The sequence below is a fragment of the Ambystoma mexicanum genome, chromosome 6q (genome assembly GCF_040938575.1).
Source record: "Ambystoma mexicanum isolate Mex_15411 chromosome 6q, UKY_AmexF1_1, whole genome shotgun sequence".
In the NCBI taxonomy this organism is placed as follows: Eukaryota; Metazoa; Chordata; class Amphibia; order Caudata; family Ambystomatidae; genus Ambystoma; species Ambystoma mexicanum.
Window position 1 is genome coordinate 747,596,757 of NC_090937.1, and position 21,793 is coordinate 747,618,549.

At 47.5% G+C, this 21,793-nt stretch overlaps 1 protein-coding gene and 1 long non-coding RNA gene across 5 annotated transcripts in view; one reads left to right on the forward strand and one right to left on the reverse strand.

Moving 5' to 3' along the window:
- Window positions 1–21,793, reverse strand: part of SH3D19 (SH3 domain containing 19) — a 1,396,196-nt gene that overhangs the window by 253,787 nt on the left and 1,120,616 nt on the right. For all 4 annotated transcript variants that reach the window (XM_069631268.1, XM_069631267.1, XM_069631269.1 and 1 more), the window contains one exon: window positions 21,542–21,670. In XM_069631268.1, the coding sequence (XP_069487369.1) occupies window positions 21,542–21,670 (129 nt within the window). The remainder of the gene's footprint in view (window positions 1–21,541; window positions 21,671–21,793) is intronic.
- Window positions 1–21,793, forward strand: part of LOC138516274 (uncharacterized) — a 158,877-nt gene that overhangs the window by 41,329 nt on the left and 95,755 nt on the right. The window lies entirely within an intron of this gene.

Genomic DNA, 21,793 nt, shown 5'->3' on the forward strand with positions numbered 1-21,793 from the left:
TGAGCTGCCCAGGATCTAGAAGATCAAAAGCTGCGCTCAAATCGAGAAGTATAAGTAAGCCTGTGTTCCCTTTGTCAACGAATGCTCAGCATATGGGTCTGTATATCAAGCATTGCTGTTTCCGTGCTAAAAGCAGCTCGGAAGCCCGACTGCTGATTGTGCAAGATCTCATTTGCTTCCCCATATGCCTGCAGTTGAGTCGTGGCAATCTTATCCAACACTTTAAGAATGAATTTGCAATTCGTTATGGGTCTCAGGTTTCCTGGGTCGCTTTGATCCAACTCTGGTTTCCTCACCAAAGGTGTGATGGTTACAGTGTTGATGTTTGTTGGGACTACTCAGTCCCGAAAGGAGGCATTCACAATTTTTGTGAGTAGTGGGGCAAAGATATTAATATTTTCCAGAATTAATTTTGGCGGGATTACATTTTCAGCACATGACGTAGGTTTCATGGAGGACAGCGTTTTAATCATATCCTGTGCTGTGATTTTCTGGAATTTGAAGGTTTCGGGTGATTTTGCGGCTTGCTCCCAAAAGACAGGTTGACCTGGTTCAAGGATGTTTTTTGCGCTTCTTTTATTAAGTCCCTGGCTTTATTGATTTTTTATGTGAAAGCTGTTTGAACTTTATCACAGTCTTCCTGGGATGGTATAAACGTGCGAGCCAGTGCTTTTGGCTTTTCAATGGATTTAAGGATTTCAAACAATTTGATGGTGGAATTCTCAGCTGACCTGATTTGTTCATTGAAGTAGTAGTTTTTTGCCTCACTCATTCCTTTTCTGTAGATTTTCTCTATTTCTGACCAACTTTCCTTGTTGCTCTGTGATGGGTTTTTCTGCCATATATCCTCGCTTTTCCTTTTTTCTTTTTGAAGCTCAACTAGTGTGGGGTTAAACCATTTGTGATGGTTTTTATTTGGTCTAACCAACTTGGTTTTTAGTGGTGCTTTCTGATGCACCAATTCTTTTGCATTGTGTAGGAAGTTTGAATTGAGTTCATCGCAGGCGTCTTCCTCTTTGGAGGCCCTTAGAACTTTCCCTATGCACTGCTCTAGATGCGCCGCCTCTATTTTTTGTAATTCATGCTAAGCAGCCTCATTGGCTCATTGCCTTGGGTTTCTGATTGGGGTCTTTTAAGGACAGCGTGAATACCACTTTAAAATTATCAGTCCAAATGCATGGCATGGTTTTATACCCACTAGTCTCTAGATTGGGTGTAACAATCCAGTCAAGTTGGTTCCCATTTACCATCGCGGGATCAATGTTCGTGACCCTAAAGTGGATTTTATTCAATGCTTTGTCAAGGTAGGTAGCCTCTTTATCTTTTGGGTTTCCATGCCATCTGTTAAGGTCCCCCAGCACCAGAGTGGCTGTGTTCGTGCCTTTCAATATGTTTAGTTGCTGTGTAAGTTCTTTGCTAAAATCTGATGTAAGAGATGGCGGTCTATATAACAGGATAATGTTGATACAGCTGTTATCTGTGGGGGTGGTATGCTTCCGGTGTAAAATTTCACATCCAGTGCATGTTGTTGTGGAAGGGAACATATGAATGGAGTCCCTGACAATCATGGCAACCCCTCCCTCCCCCGATCCTGTGCCTCTATTTTCGTGATAGATAGTATATCCTGTTGGAACCACGATGGCGCAAGTGGTTGGTACTCATGGGAGGCAGGCACGTTTTCATTGCTTGCACTATGTTCTAGGACACACTTCGTATGCTCCCGATATCAGCAGTCATTTGCAAGGAATGTGCCTGGCTCACCATTTAAGTAGTGAGTTGTGAACCTTCTGGTGGAAGCTCTTACTACTCTTACTGTGAGCCATTAAACCAGGTTTGGTGGCACCCTTGACAATTTCACATAAATGTGGTACTCTACTATTCCCAACTGCATTTCTGTGCTTTGTATTTAGAGACATTTACAGTTTATATAATTACCCTTACCGGAGAAGCAACAATCTAACATACAGAAGGTGAAAAATGTCTCTGCATAGTGTTGGCAATGCAGCCCAACAAACTTACCCACCACTTTCCTAAAAACATAATTGAAAGATTCGCCAACACGTTGATTGTAGTTGTAATATATTTTATTAAATATACCTCCGGATCTATTCATGCCCCACCCATTTGCTACACTTCCTCCTTCCAACTGTTCATAACGTAACTCTCAACCTTCCAGATTACACATTCTCCCTACACATTCTGTATTCCATACCTCACTTTCTACAATGGTTGTATATAAGAAGCTACAATAATACAGGTCGACTAACAATGTGGACTGACTTAAACCATTTTAGATGGAGCTTCAAAAGTTTAGATTGAAAACAGAAGTGAAAACCCTGAGTGACAGAGAGAGAGACAGACAGGGAAAAAGAGAGAGAGAGAGGGAGGGAGAGGCAGAGAGCTTAGAACAGGAAGAAAGGAGAGAACTGTTGGAAAGGTAAGATAGGTGAAGCAGGAGAGAATAATAAGACCAGCGGACAGAGTGTGGGGCGAGACAGATGAACACGTAGGCTGGTGTGGAAAGGAGGCAGGAGAGTGAACAGTTGGCCATCAGGAAAAGCGTCAGAACGGGTGAACTACACTTTTAATCCCTTAGGAAAACCCTGAGGGAGTTGTATAAGGCTAAGACCTTTAATCCTCCCTGGGCCGAGGGATAGAAAAGATAGCAGAGGTACCCTGGCTGTAGTTAACCAATCTTGCAGAAACACTGTGGCAGAATGGGGAGTTTGGGTTAGGGTAGTAAGCGCCCACTGTAAAGTTGAGGATAAGGTGCAGGGAACACCCTTCCAGTTACCATACATAATATTGCATTTGAGCCACGTCACATGCTGCACTGCCATCTAGCAACCATCGCTGAAAGTTCACCCCAAGTTCAGAGCCACATCAGCAAGGCAATGTGGGTATGCACTGTTGTATAAATGACTAGTGTTTCATGTTTTACTTTGCCATGTTCATTCTGGAATGGGCATGCGACATGATGTTCTAAATGGAACACTGAATCTTGGAGAGTTTGTTGTTGCTTGAGTTATACCAGTTGAACCTGAGATCCTGGATGTGTTGGGGGTCTCAAGCTACTGTGCTTCACATTACTGAATAAAAGCACCTAGTTAACACAATTGGCGTGTATGCTTTTATAAGAATGGCGACGAGGATGGGATGTGTGTTCCGGTGAAGCCTGCCCTGCTTTTATGACGATATTCCCCATCGAGACCCCCAACACCAGCTGGCTGAAAGTAACGACGTTCACCGCGTCTGAAGCCGTGGAGAGGAACTGGCACCCAGTGCTAGTGTTGTCCTACCAGCTGCGCACTCGGTCTGCTGAGGTGCAGATTGGCGCCGACGAGAGAAGCTGCATCGCCCCGACAAGCGATGAGAGGTGAGAGACGAATTGAGAAGTCTCATCGGATCTTGTGGCGGCGCCGCTGTGGCGTCTTGGAGCTGCAACACCTCTGTGTACGTCTCTGTGTAGGAGCACCCATCCCTCACTGCCGGGAGTCCGCACGGCATTTCAGGCCGGGCGCCGGCACAGTGTGTGTCCAAGCGTGCGCCCGTCACGTGATCCACCTCATATCCGGAAATCAGGCAGTTATCGTGGAAAGAACCGCGTATGTGCCTTCCTTGGATCGCGGTTTTAAGCAAGTGAGTCACGTGTGCGGATGTCAGGCAAATTCCGTGGTGGAGACTCTGCTTTCGGAATAGAAGTCTCGCTTCGCAGGGTGAAGCGAGTGTTGTGTTGAACCCGCCTAGGGCCCTCCGGGGAAGGCGGCCTGGGATTGCTGCAGAGAAGAGTAACAGGTGAGAAATTTCCAGCAGCCTAGTGTACTGATTCGTGTAACTCCAGCTTTGGCTAACTGAAAACCACCCAGCGAAAGGGGATTGATTAACTGGTTTGCTGCTCTGGTCCTGGACAAGGGACACCAGACGCATATTTAATACCCAGTGTTGCCGATTGAAGTTATAAAATGGCACTTTCTGGAGTACCGGGTCCCCAAGTGTTCATGCCCACTCCAGGCTCGCCCAAGATTAAATGGGCACCTTGGAAAAAGGGGGTTTTACATTACGTTAAAGCTACCTGTGGCAATGGAATGTCGATGGAGAGGAAGGTGGCAATGCTGATGCACTTTTTGGGATATGAAGGTCAGAGAATATAGGACACTCTCCCAGACATTTCTCAACTGGATTTGGAAGAGGGATCTAACGATTTTGATATTGCTTTGTTAAAGTTGGACAAACATTTTGAAGCTAAAACGAGTACCGTCTTGGAAATGTATTATTTTGGCATGAGGTTACAAAATGATGAAGAATCTATTGAAGATTACATCACGGCTCTAAGACACTCGTCTCTTAATTGTAAATTTGGTGGTAGTTTAGATGAACATATAAGGGACCAGTTTATGTTACATTGTGCAAATGATAAAATTTGCGAGGAGATTTGGTTGAAAGATGATCCTAATTTAGAGGAGGTTATAGGCATTGCAAAAAGGATTGAGCACACCTTACAGTGTGTAGCCAAATTGGGGGTTAAGGAAAATAAGTCAATGTCAACTGTTGAGGTTCTGAAGGTGAATGATAAGAAGGGAGCAGAAAAGATGAAAGAAAAGAAAAAGTTCAAACCTGATAGACGTCATGAGGCTACCCAAATCAAAGGTGGGGGTAGTGAACAGGTAAATAGACGCGTCCGGAAAGATAGCCCCCAGGGTCATTTAAAAAGGGAAGGCAGACTGTGTTTCAGATGTGGCAGTGCTCGACATTTGTCCACGTCTCCCATATGTACTGGAAGGCGCGTGAATTGCAGCATTTGTAAGAAATTGGGTCATTTTGAGAACTGTTGCAAAAATGATCGGGTTGGTAGTGGAAAAGGAACTCTCCTCATTGAAGAATATGACAGAGCAACATCTGAGGAAGGTGATATTTCTGAGAATGAAATTGTTACTGTTCACATGGTAAAGTGCTCGGGGTCTGATGAATGTGAACACCCCTCTGCCTGGATAAAAGTGAATGGACACTTAGTTAAGATGTTGGCAGACTCTTGTTCAAAGATAACGTTAATGTCCAGAGTGGTGTTTGAGAATGTCGTCGGTGGTTCTATAGAACAATTACTGCCTTCTGATAAAATGCCGGGTGGGTATAATGGTGATAAGATAGAAATATTGGGATGTTGTGATGCCAAGTTCGAGTTTAAGGGCAGAGTGACTCATGGAAAAATCTATGTCACAAAAAGGGGAGAAACATTGCTGGGTTGGAAGGAACAGAGGATTATGCATCAAGTTAGATCCCAATAGTGAGGAACAAGTACTTAATGTGGCCAATACACATGGATTGTGTAGTAATAATCCCAGAAGACATTAGTTGTTACTTAAGTATCCAGAAGTATTCAAGAGTAATGTAGGATGCTTAAAAGGAATGGTTCAAGATTGTTGTAAAAGAGGGAAGCAAACCAGTTGCATCTAAACTTAGGCCTTTACCTTTGTCGATGCGAAAAGCTGTGCGTGAGGAACTGATGAAATTAGAAAAAGAAGGTATTATTGAGCCGGCCAAGGCAGTAGAGTGGATTTCTCCCATGGTAGCTGTGAAGAAAAGTAGTGGAGATTTGAGAGTGTGTATCGATCTAAGGCAACTCAATTGGTGTGTTGTGGCGGATCGCCACCCTCTTCCAAACATGGGAGAGTTTAAGTAGAATTGGAAGTGCAAAATCTTTTGCCAAACTTGATATGGCAAGTGCCTACCATCAAATCAATTTAGATGCTGAATCTCGCAAATTGACTGCTTTCATTACTTATGAGGGAATATATCAATTTCGGCGCATGCCTTTTGGTTTAATATCGGCATCTTCGGTATTCCAAAAGGTTATGGACAAATTGTTGAAAGATGTCAAAGGTGTGTGGTGCTTTCAGGATGATGTTCTCATATGTGGAAAGGATGAAGAACAATTGAAGGGGAGACTGGATGAGGTTCTCAATATTTTTAAGGAGAGAGGCATAACTTTGCGAGGTGAAAAATGTGTTTTTATTACACAGTCTTTTAGAATATCTAGGCCATGAAATAACAGAGCATGGCCTTAAACCAAAAAGGAATCTGGTGGATTCCATTCTGAAGACAAAATCACCTAAGAATAAAGCTGAATTGAGGTCATTTCTAGGTATTATTGAATTTTATCATAGGTTTATTGAGAATTATGCTGACTGTATAACCAGTTTAAGGGCATTGTTAAGGAAAGGAGTTGATTTCGATTGGAGTAGGGAATGTGAGAGAGAATTTGAAGAGAAGAAAAGAAAAATAGATGTGGCCAAACCCTTATCGATGTTTGATACAAGGAAAATGACTATTCTATCAGTTGATGCTAGTGATACTGGTATAGGAGTAGTGATGTTGCAACCGGATATGGATGGCTCAGAGGTGGTTCTAATGCATGCATCCCAAATGTTGAGAGGGGCAGAACTTAATTATTCTGTTCTGGAAAAGGAAGCCTTGGCGTGCCATTGGGGCATCGAAAAAATGAAGAATTTTGTGTGGGGTCAGGATTATACTTTAAGAACAGATCATAAGCCCCTCCAGGCGATTTTTGAAAGTAATGGTCTTGACAAGGTATCAAGGAGAGTTGCTGGTTGGGTTACAAGATTACAATGCCACAAGTTCACTATAGAAGTGGTTGCAGGGAAGGAAAACGTGCAAGCAGACTATGCCTCTAGGGTGAAATTGGAGGATAGAGCAAGTGAGGACAGCAATAATGTGTGTGGTGAGAGTGACATGATTTTTGTAACTGCAGAGGGTATCATACAAACGCAAGAATGGATTTGTGTGTTAGAATCAGATGAAATATGGAAACGCATAATGATGTTTGTAGAAAATGAGTGGCCGGAGAAAAGATTACTTTCCGGGGAGGAAAGGTCATTATGGGAAGTAAGAATTGAATTGTCAGTGAAAGGGGGGCTATTGTTCCGGTGGGACAAATTGGTAGTTCCTGGGTGCCTGAGGGAAAGGCTGATAAAATCTGCTCATCAAGGGCATATAGGGGTATGTAAAATGAAAGAAGTGATAAAAGCACATTACTGGTGGCCAGGTATCGACCGCGAAATTGAAAAAGTGGTTGGTGCATGCACTGATTGCATTAAATCTGGAAAAAATTTGATGGTTGTGTCTCAGCTCATGGGAAAGACAAATACACCTGAGGGAGTGTGGCAAGATTTAGCAATGGATGTTTTGGGTCCAGCTGATATGGGGATGGGTAGAGGAACGTTCATTCTTGTCCTAGTGAGAGAAGTTACATGTCAACGCATTATAGAATTTCTTGAAAATGTATTTGAAAGGGAGGGTCTACCTAGTAGTATCCTCACAGACAATGGCCCCCAATTCACTGGAAAGTTGCTCAGAGATTATCTGGTTAAATGTGGGATTGGGCACAAAAGGACTCCCCTGTATTACCCACAAGGAAATGGTATGGTCGAAAGGGTCAATAGGTGTATTGTGGAAGCTGTCCGTGTAGCGAACGCATGGGGTTTAGATAAGAGTAGCTGTGAGGGAAAGGTTGTACACGTTGCGGATGGGTCCTGGTTCTGAGACAGGTGTGAGCCCTTTTGAACTCAAGAGGGGCCGAAAAGCCAATACATTGGTGGCTCCAGCTTGGCTGGGTAAGGGAAGAGAGACGGATGTAATTGTGGAAGATGTAAAAAAAAGGATGGATGTACATAAAGCAAATTGGGTGGAAAGAGTCAATGAGAAAAATCCTAAAAAGAGAACGGTGGTTAAAGTTGGAGACTGGGTTCCGATAAGAAAGGCTGTACTTTCGAAGAAAGGAGAGCCCCTGTATATGGACCCTGTGAAAGTTGTGCGGGTTTTTAGAAATGCTGTGGGGTTGGAAAGTGGGCATGAGTTGCGAAGATTAAGAGATAACCTGCTTTTTGCTTATTCAAAGTAATAAACCTGTGTGTTCATGAAATATTATTTTTTGTAAAATAGGGGAGGGGGAGGGGGATGTGTTGTATAAATGACTAGTGTTTCATGTTTTACTTTGCCATGTTCATTCTGGAATGGGCATGCAACATGATGTTCTAAATGGAACACTGAATCTTGGAGAGTTTGTTGTTGCTTGAGTTATACCAGTTGAACCTGAGCTCTTGGATGTGTTGGGGGTCTCAAGCTACTGTGCTTCACATTACTGAATAAAAGCACCTAGTTAACACAATTGGCGTGTATGCTTTTATAAGATGCACATTTGCTCAAATACAAGTTTGGTGACTGAAGGGTCAAACGTTTCTGCATTTTGCCACTTTGCCATATTCGGTCAGTAAAGTAGAGTAGAGCCAGTCCCTCAACTTTTAGTGGTAAGCAGGGGTATTTTTTGGTGTGCCTGGGGGACGGGGGCGTGAGGTGTGGGAATGAGAACGAGAGAGATGAGAACTATAAAGAGTCAAGGAAGGTAATAGATTTTCCAAGAAAATATGGACACATGTAAACTATACAAGGAGAACAATAAGAGACCAGAGAAGTAACTGCAACATATTTTATCCCTCGTTCTGGCTAGATAGTAAATGTAATGTCAATCCCCATCTACTCTGAGAATAACAGGGTAATCCTTGACTGAGGGGCGATGCACCCTGCTCAGTGGGACACTTTGGAGAACCTCCTGCCATAGTGTCACCCATAATCTAATGCCAGATGTAGGCATCCTTCACATTCCTTGCCTTTGGGGTAACATCATTCTCACGTTTCTGATGGATACTGCTTTCCTAGTGCCTTTAGCCATGGTCCACTATTTAGCTCCTGTGCAGTGCTTCCAATGAGATGGCAGATACCAATACCTGGCAAAAGTCCCAGCAGGGGCCACTGAGAGCAGCCCTTGAGCAAGTTAAAGAGGCTTGAGACTGCGCTCACCCTGACTATCAACATACTAATAAAGGTCACGTGAGCATTTAGCGTTTCTATGACCAAGTCATTTGTTTCTCTAAACCTAAATGTCATCCCACCCAAAACCATAATCACTCTGATTTTGGCAACCATCACAGTCTCCAGTCTGCCCTGTCCCCTCATATGCCAGAGTGTGCAAGGTAACTACTTGAGAAACAGAGAGAGAGAGAGAGAGAGAGAGAGAGAGAGAGAGAGAGAGAGAGACAGAGAGACAGAGAGACAGAGAGACAGAGAGACAGAGAGACAGAGAGACAGAGAGACAGAGAGACAGAGAGACAGAGAGACAGAGAGACAGAGAGAGAGGCAAAGTGAGAAAGGGAAATGGTAGCTGTTTAAGCCCATCTTGGGGGTTTCTCCGAATATCCATGAGTCACAAATCCAGGTGTTACTACATTTACTGTTGTGCCCCTATTTCAGACGTTTCTCCCTCTACTGAGCTATTTCAAATCTAGGTGATTCTAAATCCATGGATGCTGGCATCGTTTCCAGTGGCACACTGTGATAAATTCGCCCTCACCCCCAGACAACTGTACATCACTCCCCCATCCCTCCAGGCCCCTCTCCCACTGCTCAGACTCTCAATCTAGAGAGGCCACAACTGTTGAGACAGGCCAATCGCGTTGAACCTAGGAACAGACATCGAAGGCGAACTCTGAGTTAACGGTGTGTGTACCTTGCACCACGGTTTGTGGACACAGACCAAAGGCATGGCCACCCATCCATGCACTATAGAATACAGCTATGGCTATGCAATTTCTGGTCTAGCAGCTTGTATAGCCGTACACACTGAAACCCCCGACATACACTGAAACCCCTGACATACACTGAAACCCCTGACATACAGCGACAACCTGCGAAAAAGTTTCAGTCTAGCTGGGCACACATCGAGTCTCCAGCACTAGCACTCTATCCTAAACCACCAACAGAAGTCAACCGCATGCCTGGCCTACTTACTGCCGCATAGCCAGCCGACCCTGGCAAAATGCACACACGCATCTTAAAGATTAACTCTTTAAATCTCCCACACATGGACTTCAGTCCCAGAGGGCGTTTCAATTACAAAGCGTATTGAGGCCATACAAAAGGTCAGCTTGTATAGCCGTACACACTGAAACCCCCGACATACACTGAAACCCCTGACATACAGCAACACCATTAGTATACACCGACAACCTGCGAAAAAGTTTCAGTCTAGCTGGGCACACATCGAGTCTCCAGCACTAGCACTCTATCCTAAACCACCAACAGAAGTCAACCGCATGCCTGGCCTACTTACTGCCGCCTAGCCAGCCGACCCTGGCAAAATGCACACACGCATCTTAAAGATTAACTCTTTAAATCTCCCACACATGGACTTCAGTCCCAGAGGGCGTTTCAATTACAAAGCGTATTGAGGCCATACAAAAGGGGGAAGGGAGCTATATAAATGACAAATACAATACAATACATAGGCCGGTGGACAAAGGTGTGGGGAGGTGATGAAGCTCCTTTCCCTACTTAGGTTTCTTCATGCTTTGCTTTGACTTCAAATGTTTTGTTGGGCTTTTCACCCCCTTGTTAACCTGTTCACCAATGGCAGTGGTGTGGAGTATAAATCTCAATAACATACAAGGAATAGGTTACTTACGTGTATCGCCTGTTAGCCAGCCTTGGTATATTTCAAAGATTCACATGCTGTTTGAATATCTCCCGTTGTCAGACTGGAAGTCCTTGCTAATATTAAAGCAGATCATTTGAAATGAAGAAATGCAATCACTTTATTGTTCTCTCAGTGTTGTTTTGAGTAATGTACTCCTTAGCCAATAGCCAGTACCTCCCACAGCTCCTCCCCTGGAGGTCATTTTACGATTTACATAACACCCGTGAATGTGCCAAAACGAGTCAAGATGAGCCACAAGCGGGGTAGGAGGGAGGGTCACATGTGCATCTATGAAAGATACCAATGCTACTTACCTGCATCTCCTGTTCTTAAGCAATGGGATCTTTCATAGATTCACATGCTGTTTGAATAGATTATGCAGCAGTATATAAAACTATGCATACAAATCTGGAGGAGGAAACAAGGCTCACTAGTAGGACAGACTTCACCTTAGATGAAAAGATGCCAAAGGACAGCTTGTCCAACTCTGGACTCCTCTGTCGAGCTCCTGTCGGCATGGTGGAACCTGGTCTAGTGAAGGTGTGGACAGACCTCCACGTCGCCACCCTGCAGATGTCCACAAGAGGAGCACCAGAGTAAGGCAGTGGTCGAGGAAATAGCCTTTGTGGAATGCGCCTTAGGCCGATCAGGAAGCGGCCTGTTGGCCAGTCGATGGCAAAAAGAAAGGCAAGCTGAAAGCTATCTGTAGATGGAGGACCTGGACAGCCAGTTGACAATAGCCACAGGCCCAAACGTCACAAACAGCTGAGAAGACTTTCATAGTGGCTTGGTACGGGCAGCATAGTGCTTCAGTGCTCACATGAAATCCAGAGTGGAGGGAGCACTCGCCAGGCATGGAAGGATAGCCAAAGAAAACTTAGTACTAAAGGCTCGTCCAAGGTGGAAAAGTGAGGGCACCTTGGGCCTGAAAGAGGGGTTGGTACGCAACAATACTTTAGATTTGTGGAAATTGCTTGTCAGAGAGCGCCTGGATTTCGCCAACCCTCCTGAATGAGGTGATGTCAACCATGAAATTCATCTTCCAAGACAAGAACCTGCGGTGTGCCTTATGTAAAAGCTCATAAGTAGGGCCCATCAATTTGAAAAGCACAAAGTTGAGTTCCCAAGTTGCACTGGTGGAAATGCACGGAACAGACCACAAAGACATTACTTGATAAGGTGATGAGACCACAAGAAGGGTGCAGAAGGAGTATGAGTGAAGCAGGGAATTTCGGTAAACTTCACTTTGATACAGGCATGTGCCAAGCATGTGCTAAGCCTGTTCGTGCCAGGGTAAGTAGATATGGCAGAATTTTTTGTCCACGCAAACGGAAAAATGCTTCCATTTGCTGTTATAGCAGGAGATGGTGGCAGGCGCCCCAGCCTTCGCCTTCGCCAAGATGTCCATGCAGTCTTGGGGCATATCCACAAAGACGAACTCTAGTGAAGCAGGAGCCAGGCCATCAGATTGAGCGAGGCCAGGTTGTGATGAAGGACAGTTACCTTGTTTGTATTTGTATTTTATTGTTTATATAGCGCTTTAATCCAAAGCGCTTTACAGTTTAACAGCACGGGAACATGAAACATATAACATAGAAGCAATAACAGTATATATGAGACAAACCAGGACAGGAGGTTGTCTGTTGGTAGAAGCGCGATGGGCTGCGCTGATGAAATAAACCAGGAGATCAGAGTACCAAAACTATCTCAGCCACTCTGGAGCCACCAGCAGAGGGCACAGGGGGAAAGCATACTGAAACTGTCCATCCATCCACAAGAGCGTGAAGGAGTCTTGCAGAAACCTGCCCACAAATGCATGGCACTTGGAGTTATCCCTAGTGGCAAAATGGTCGATGTCCGGCATTCCCCATGTCCGAAGATGCGCAGAGCCTGACTTTGAGGGAGCTCCCACTTGTTGCATGAATGATGTTCTCTCCTGAGGGAATCAGCAACAGAGTTGTGGATGCCTGGCCAGTGAAACTGACAGAAATATCCTTTGAAAAAGAGCCCAATCCCTCAGGGAATGTGCTTCTGTGGAGAGGGGAGGAGATGGGGTGCTGCCCTGTTTCTGGATATAGACCATGGAGGTGGTATTCAATGTAAACAGTCAAACCAGTTGCCTTTGTAGGTGGAGACGAATGAATTTCAGAGTCCAGAGCACCGCTTTTCCAGTATGTTGATATGTAAGAATTTTTCTACTTACAACCAGAGACGCATGGCGTTACGATCGCTGGTGTGGGCTCCCCAACCTGCCTTGCACGCATCAGTGGTAACTGTGATCTGATGGTCGTTTGTCCTGAATGGAGCTCCCTTTGTGAGGCGAGTGCCTTTAGATTATGAAAATGGCATGCGAGGGACAATTTGTCATCCCAATTGACCGGTGACTTGTCAGCTGACATCTAGATACTTTTGGACAGGCCTCATTCAAAGCCAGTAGTGCTGTAAAAGAGGAATGCAAGAAGTCATCAAACCTAGTAGGAATTTCAGCGTCCAGACTGAAGCACCTTGTTGCCTTTGCATTGAGTGTGGCTTGCAAAGGAGTGTTTGGAACAGTCTTCAGACGGAGTAGCCATGCAAGGGACTGTTGGGGAGGACAAACTCCCTGACAACATTGGGCACCCAATACACGTTCTATTGCTCCCTTGGAAAGGAGTGCGCAAACCTTGCGCAGTATCATGGAAAGCTTTCTTTTCTGCCTTTTTAGAGGCAGGAGTGGTGGGCAGTTTCTGTATGAACTCCAGAGTATGGCCATGTTGCAGTAAAGAGAGCACCCAACTTGTCTTTGGTAATCCATCGCCACTGATGGTGAAAGCAAGAAAGGCACCCTCCCACTGGAGTGCGGTAGTGGAGGGGTGGCACAGTGTGGTGGCCAGGCTTGTTTGTTGAATTGGCTTCTCACTTGAAAGGAGCCGCAGCATCGTTGGTTGCCTCTGTAGGATTGGGACCTGGCTTTGTAGTTGTCATCAGGGCATAGGTCGTCATTCTGTATGTTTGGGAATGATAGGCTGGACAATTGACCTGTCCTGATCGGGGGAACCAAGACTTGTTGGTCCGAAAGGGCCGATACAGCCAACGCTGCTGTAAAGTGCCCAAGGACCTAGCGGCATTGGTGTCTGTCTTGATGGCTTGAAAGATATTGTTCACCTTCTTCCCGAAGAGGTCTTCACCATCAAAGGGCATACCCACAACCTTGGAATGAACATCTGGGTGGAAATTTGTGGCTTTAAGCCAACTTCTCCATTTGTCGAAAACCAGTATCTACAATGTGAACTGTCACTGAGATGGCATGGTCAGATGCAGCCTCACCCTCATGCAGCAACACAAAGGCTTCTTCCTTGAAGGATGGAGCCCATCTTGTACCATAACTCACAATCGTGTCAGGACAGGATGGTGAGCGTTTGCCAAAAGGCATCCAATTGTCTCCCTTCCTTGTCTGGAGGCACATCACATAGAAAAGACGGGTTGGCTGATCTTTTGTGGTCCTCCGCAGACACCACAGAATCAGGATTGAGTTGGGTATGAAGGCACTTGAGTGCAGTGTCAGGCGCCCAATATTTCTGGTAGAACCTGTCCTGTAGGTAAATGGGTGCAGTAAATGTGTTTTTCATCGTCAGTAGACCATCATCCCAGATGTCTTTAAGGACCGGGATAGACACAACCGTCTTCCGAGCCTGCTCCCTGCATTGATAGAGGAACACCTACTTCCTCTGTTCAGTTGTAAGGAGGTCAAACATATTTGCCGCTTTGGACATAATGGTGTGAAAAGTTCCAACCTCATCAGGGAGACGGTCACTGATATGAGGCTCCCGAAGTTGACCATTTGCATGTATCAAACGATCAAACACGTCTGAATAGGGAGAGGATACAGCATATGGAGGAGGGACATCTCTGGAGAGGTAGTGTGCAAACGTGCATGGGTGCAGGTGCAGTGGGAAACTGGTCTTCCTCTTATGAGAAAACTCAGGTCCCTCAAAAAACAGTGGCAATCACATGTTTCAAAATGTTCTCTGGAGGCATATTTGATGGACTGGAAAAAGATGGAGGAACATAAGGATTCACAGTGAAGAAAGGGTCCAGGCGCCTCTTGGGATAATCACGTGCAGAAGCCCGACAACGGGGTGGTCTGTGCCTGAAGCAGTGTCGATGTCGAAGTGGTCGTTGACGAGGGTGTTGTTGATGCAAGTTTCCGGTGCTGAAGTCAGACGATGCAGATTTATCATAGAAGAGGAAAGCATCAATGGGTTTGTCGACGGCTTGCGTTTCATGGCCTATTGCTTTGTGGACAAATGGCATGCCGTGGATAGCACCATAGATGTTGATGACATGCCGACTGAGTCGTTGACTTTGTCATCGCCATCGATTCGTACGACAAAGGAGACTTGGTGCAAGGAGGAGACTTTGTGCAAAGAGGATGTGTGTGGCATGACTTGCCATATCTGGTGTGATAAGGGCATGTGTGGTATCTCATTTTTTCCACCCTTTTCCCACAGGACGCCTCCTTTTGGGACATCAGCCTCTTTAAAGAGGGAGTACCCTCTTGACATCTGCTATGGCGAATGGAAGCATGGCTCTTCACTGAAGCCACAGTTCAGCCAGGTCACCAGCCTCCTATGACAGCCATTCAAGTTTTATTGGAGAAAGAGTGGCAGAGGGAACATGAGTTGACATTGTGATCTTAATAAAGACAGTAAAGACACTCTTAATGTTGATCCCCGATGCAAATATTCTTAAAGTAGCAGATGGAACATGCCTTAAAAAGACACTTCTTAGTCTTTGAGGTAGTGATGGTGGGGCCAGACGAGGACACTCCAAAAGACTTGACCCTGGAGGAATACAGAGGCCTGGGCCCAGTAGGGGAGCACCAAATGGGTGCAAGCCACCTTACTCCCAGAACTTGAGAGTTGAGGACGCCCTGGCTTTTCAAAGGACCTCTCTGCAGTCAGCCGGGATATCGTACCCTCCAAACTCTAGCGCTGCAGGAGCCAGGCCTGCAAGTTCAGCGACTCCGGGTCGTGATGAAGTATGGCACCTCCTTCTCTGGAGAGAAGATCCACGTCCGTCGGCAGCTTGACTGGTGGGGACGCTGACAAGTCCAGAAGGTCCGGGAACCAGATCTGCCTCGGCCACGCCGGTGCGACCAGGATCATCCTGCACTGGGACCTCTTCAGCTGGTTGAAGAGTCGGAGCAGCAACGGCAACGGAGGGAACGCATAAAGGAACAGGCCTTCCCAAAGAAACGAGAAAGCATCGCCCATGCTCCTCGGCTGGGGAAACCTGCTGGCAAACCTCTGGCACTTGGAGTTCGTCGCCATCGCAAACAGGTCGATTTGGGGTTTTCCCCATGGTCTGAAGAGTCGACCCACTTGATCCTGACGTAGTTCCCACTAGTGACACGAGCGCAGCTCCCTGCCGAGTGAGTCGGCGATGGTTTTTTATCCCTGCCAGATGAAAGGGCACCAGAAACATCCCTTGGGCGACGGCCCAATGCCACAGATCCTGGGCTTCCTTCGAGAGGGCTGGGGATCTGGTTCCTACCTGCTTCCGGACGTAGAACATCGTGGTGGTGTTGTCGGTGAAAATTCTCACCACCTTGCCCTTGAGGGACGGGAGAAAGGACCCGGGGGCCCAGAACACTGCTCAGAGCTCGAGGGTGTTGATGTGGAGCTGCTTCTCCTCTGGGAGCCAAAGGCCTCTTGCGTGAAGATCTCCGGTGTGTGCTCCCCACACTTCCAGGGAGGCATCCGTCGTCACCGTTATCTGGTGGGAAACGTTATCTGGGGTCTGAAAGTCTGTGCCCGCCGTCAGATGAGCGTGGGTGCCCCACCACCAGATCGCTCGTCGGAAGGTCTCGTCGAGCGGAATCCCATCCTCGAAGCTGCCCGTCGCTTGGATCCAGCGGGAGTCGAGGAACTCTTGCAGAGGGCACATCCGAAGCCTGCACAGGCGCACAAGATATATGCAGGAGGACATCATCCGGAGGAGGGACTTGATGGACCTCACCCTGGCCACGTCTGTGGCCAGCAGGCGCTGCACCTTGCCCAGGATGGCCTTTGTCCTTCCTTCCAGGGCGCCGTCCTCCTGTCTTCTTTTTTACTAGGAAGTACCTTGAGTATACTCCGGAGCGTCGGAGCCTCTTCGGGGCGAGCTCGATGGCACCTTTTCTGAGCAACGCCCTCACCTCCAAGAGTAGTTGAGGGACGTGATTTTCCTTCCTGAACACGGGTGGTATGCGGGGTCACTTTTTTAGAAATTCGAGGGCGTGCCCCTGGGCTAGGGCGTCCAGCACCCAACAGTCAGTGGAGATGGACTCCCACACGCTGACGAACTTCGCCATCCGGCCTCCCACCGGGGTGCTTCGGTGGGGGCCCTACCCCGCTGTCGGTTCAATCTTGCTTGGCGGACACCTTGCCGCCTTGGCCTCCCTGGCGACGACGGCGGGGCCCCAACCCCTGACTTGCTTCGTCCTCTATAGGCTTCCTGCGATGAGGAGCGGGCCGCTTGGCGGTACGTAGAGGAGCCACCGCCGAATCCCTTGGAGGCACCCTGCTTGCCTCCGGCGCCCCGAAAGGACGGCCTCTGTTGCCGAAGAACGCCTAGGGCCCTAGCAGTCTGTGTCCGTCTTGATGGCTTGGAGGGACTCATCCACCATTTTCCCAAACAGGATGTTCCCGTCCAACGGCATGTCCAGCACCTTGGATTGCACATCCTGGCAGACATCCTTCACCTTAAGCCAACCTCGTCGTCTAAGGCAAACGCCGTTGCCTAGTTGGCGGAAACCAGTGTTGGCAATGTCCGTTGCCACCGTAATGGCGTGGGTCGACGCCACTTAGCCTTCTTGCAAGATCTCCAGGGCCTCGGCCCTCTTGTCATCTGGTAGGAAGTCCAACAGGAGGCCGATCTTGAACCATAACTCCCTGTCGTAGCGGGCCACGATCGCGAGGGCGTTGGCCGCCTTAATCGTTGTTGCCACCGACGAAATAACTCGTCCCATTGCGTCCAGCTTCTTACCTTCGCCGTCCAGCAGGGAAGTTGACTTTGAGACCGATGCCTGGCTGCCGCTGAGAGGACCGAGTCCGGGGTAGGTTGTGCCCTAAGGCACAGAGGGGCCGCGTCAAGGACCCGGTACTTCTTCTCGTACCGATCCTTCTTGGCAGGTGTTGTAGAAGGGTGAGACCCTCGTCCCAGATGTCATCCAGCAGAGGCACGGCGAGGACTGACTTCCTCCTGGCCTCGCGCCGTTGGTAAAGGAAACCTTCCTTCTCCTCGGGGCAGAGCTGAAAAAGCTTGGATGCCCTGCCGATCATTGTGTGGAAAGATCCGATCTCATCGGACGGGGAGGCCCGGGCTGGTGATGGGAGCTCCGTCCCATCGTCACCGCCGTCGTCGTCGGTACCCGTCGTGGCCGTGTCTGTCCCTGTGTCATCCTCAGGGACGGGGGACATGGGTAAAGGCCGAGCAGGCCGCGAGGGCTGAGAAGGCGGGGATGGATGGATCCGTCTTCTCTTGTTGGGGGGGCTTCCCGCCGGGACCGGCTCTGGTTCCTCCGCCGGACCTGGTATCGGGTCCTCTGTCGTTGGTAAGGGCAATCTCATCCTTATCTCTGAACATAAGGATTGTATCGCCAACAAAATGGCCGCCGAGTTATCTGCGGCTCCGGAAGCGACAGCTGACTAGGACCCTCACCAGTGCCGCCGTCACTCTCATCGTCACCCTCGTCGGGATCCCTCCCGTGGGGATGGGCCTCCTCAACGCCCTCGTCGAGGCCCTCTAGGACTTCTGCCAACTCCTCCTCAGATGTTGTGTCCGTGTCCACAATGGCCACCGACCCCCCCCTCTTTTTCCGCCCGGGTCTTCACAGGGGTCTTTTCGATGGGTCTGAAAGCGGCTTCCCTCCGCGGAGGCAGGGAGACTCTGGGCCCCGATGTCGCCTCCACTGGTGTAGCCTCCACAGGCTGCGCCAGGTCCACCGCGACTCCCTCGATAGAGGCCTTGGCCGGGTGAATCAAGGCCTTCACCGCCTTAGGCGCGCTTGAGGCCTTCACCTTGGGGGGAGGGTCACCGCCTCGCTCCCCCTCGGCCGAATCCTTGGAGATTGACCGGGGCCTCTCCAGAGGCTTACCCGGGTTCTCGGATTTCCTCTTCCCCGAACCAGAGCGTTGGCTCGTGGTTGATGGTGCCAGGGAAGGCGCACCCTGCCTGGCAGCCGAAGAGCCTGATCGTTCGGCGCTCCTGGTGCCCGCGGACTCGTGGTGCTTTGCCTTCTGTTGGGCCCCCATCGCCGGGGCGCCCTCACAGGACTTAGAAGACCACTCGGACTTCTTCTTCTTTTTCTCACCTGACGGACTCCTTCCTTCCAGCCAGTTGGAGAGACGAAGGTGTCGGTCCTGATGGTCCGTTCCGACATGCTCCTGCAAAACGCACAGTCCTTCTCCAAGTGCATTTTGTCCTCATGAAGGCAGTAGAGACATTTCGAATGCTCGTCCTCCTTGAACACATTCTGTAGCTGGCATCCAGGGCAGACCCTGAACAGCTTTCCGGGCGTCGAGCTTCCTTTCTCCTGGGCCATGTTCGGGTAGGCCGCAGAAACTTCTAGAATCCTACAAGAAGCGTAACTCGACAAAATCTTCACCCTTGAGGGGCGTAGAAAAATCCGACACGATCCCCGTTAACCGGATGTAGAGAGGGTGGAGCTTGAGGCTCTATTTGACCTACAAATGAGAAATTCTCTTTGAAAAAGCGCGAAAACGCAGCAAAAGCTCGAGAGCTAAACACGAGGACTCCCAACACTTGAGCGTGCAGTAAAAATCTGAAGATGGCTGCCAGAGGCGGGGCTTAGGGAGAGGGCAGTCATTGGCTGGGGGCAGTACGACCCAGAGACCAGCGATTGGTTACTACTGAGAAAGACAGATCAGAAACGAAACTGATACTGATTTTTTCTTTACCGAGGAATCCCAGCCTGACGACGGGGAATATTCATGAGCATGTGAATCCATGCTGGAGAATCATTTATATGTATATGCTTATGTATGCATAAATGGTGGTATATGTGTTGTGAGAAACCTGACTGTATTCTCCAACCTACTCCCCGGAATCCTCTAGTCAGGTGGCCAGAGAGGGGCCACCGCTTTTGGATCCTGACCCTGGTGGTGGACAAGCTAGGGTGGAGGGTCACGGCGGATTTGGAGGAGAACATCCAAGGGCGAGACATGGTTTTCCCCTTTTTTCCATTCTATCTCAAAACCCTTTCCCTCAGTGTTCATAGTGTATTTCCAAACCCACTACATCACCCCGTCCCCATTTCCAACAAATACTGGGACGAGGAAGAGGCAACCGGAAGTAGTGAAGATTTCCCATGGTGATTCTAAGGGAAACCAGCTGTAGAAAGAACTTGAGCTGTCCCATTGATAGAGTCAGGCACTTACTAATTGTCACTCACACCTGACTCCACTTGACTTGACATGGCTTGGGACCCGTGTCTCCAGAGAGCCAAGAGAAAGAGGCAGAGAAAGAGAGAGGAGCATGCAGCTAACTAAAGCAGAGTGGGCGAAAGAAACAGATTAAGCAGCACGAAGTGGAAAAAGGAAAGAAATGAACGGCAATTAGTACAAGCGATATAGATTGAAAGAAGATTGACAAGATCGAGAGAAAGTAAGAAAGCAGAGCGTGCTAGGGGCACAAAGTGGAAAGTGTGCGAGAAGGTACGAGAAAGCTCAGGAAAGTGCCAGGGGGCACAAAAAGGACAAAGTAGGTGCAAATGTGCACGAAGGAAAAGTAACGAAGATGCCAATGGGCACGAGAAAGAAGTCAAGAAAACAAGAAGGGGTGCGGAAAGCCCCTGAAGGAAAATGGTAAAGAGCAGGAAATAACAGAAGGGTTAAAGCTCGGAATGGTTGCGCTTAGGCAGAGCAAAGAACCAGGTGTTTTCAAAAGCCTCTGATACTACCCCTTGAAAGAACTGTACGGTACACCCTGACAAACTGAACTAGTATTTTGAAATCCAAGAGGGAGCCCTAAGAGGCCTATCAAAGTGGACATTTCATTATTTGTTGTTACTGAAGGAACTGAAGCTTGGTGAAGGGAACCCCAAGACATTAAGAACATTGACGTTATTTGAAGTATGAAGGTCCTATGAACAGTCCCTTTTGATTGAACCCATTCCTTTGAAGCTGACCAACCTACCGCTGGTGAGAAGATCACCTGAAACCAACTTTGGTTTCCTATTTTTGTTGAACCACTCAGTTTTGCTTTTGAAAGACTTCCTACCACATTTTTCTCAAAAGAGGTTTAGACAGACAGATACATTTTTTTGGAAACACCAGCTAAGGGAACCATCCCTTTAGTGTTATGGCCAGTTAGGTATTTCACCAACCCAAGAACATTTAGTGAATAACGGTTTTGGAATGATAGTCATTGAGTCTGTCTCTCTCTTGATACCATGCATGTCTCAGTGTATAAATAAGAATAAAATAATAAATTTACAAATAATTTAATCTAGCACTTTGAGGTATTGAAATGTATATGGCGACAAATCTCCATAACGTTCATTTAGATTTAAATTTAACAACGTCCACACTTTCAAGTTGTTTTGCAACAGTGAAACTTAAAGCTCCATGTCAAAACAATAAGAGACATTTCAGTGAAAATAAAGCTTGTGAAGATAAACTCAGAAATACATCCATGCAAAGTCAACATCAAGCATAAACTCGGCATTGAGACAACCTTTCCGTAGGTCACACCATACAGAATTTACAAGTAAGTGTGGTGTTACAAGATCCATTGTAAGGCAGCTCTTGACAGAGGGGACTGCATCTTGTGCACTACCTCCTACACAAGATATATAAAATCTGCTCATTTTGAGCAACTTGACACTCATAACAATAGGGAAATGTACAAGCTTCTCATTCAAATTTATGTTTACAGATATGATTAACACCAAAATTACAACCCCAAATGCAGGAAGCGTAAAGCTAGCTGTGGCATGTCACTGATTCTTCTTACCTTACGCTTGTTTTCCAGTGGAGTGATTATTTTAATCTTTGACAGATGCACTTCACCGCTTTCCTCTCCCTTTTGGCACTGGAAGTGATTGCAGTCAACCTGCTCTAACAACACCAGAACATCTCCTCGCTAAAAAAAAGTGAAAGAAGTGCATCAGAAGTGCAAAGCCTCAAGTTCCCGCTGCCTGTCCTGTCAAATCAGCTAGACAGAAAATAATTCAACAGAGCAAAGTAACTCCTGCTGTTCAGAACA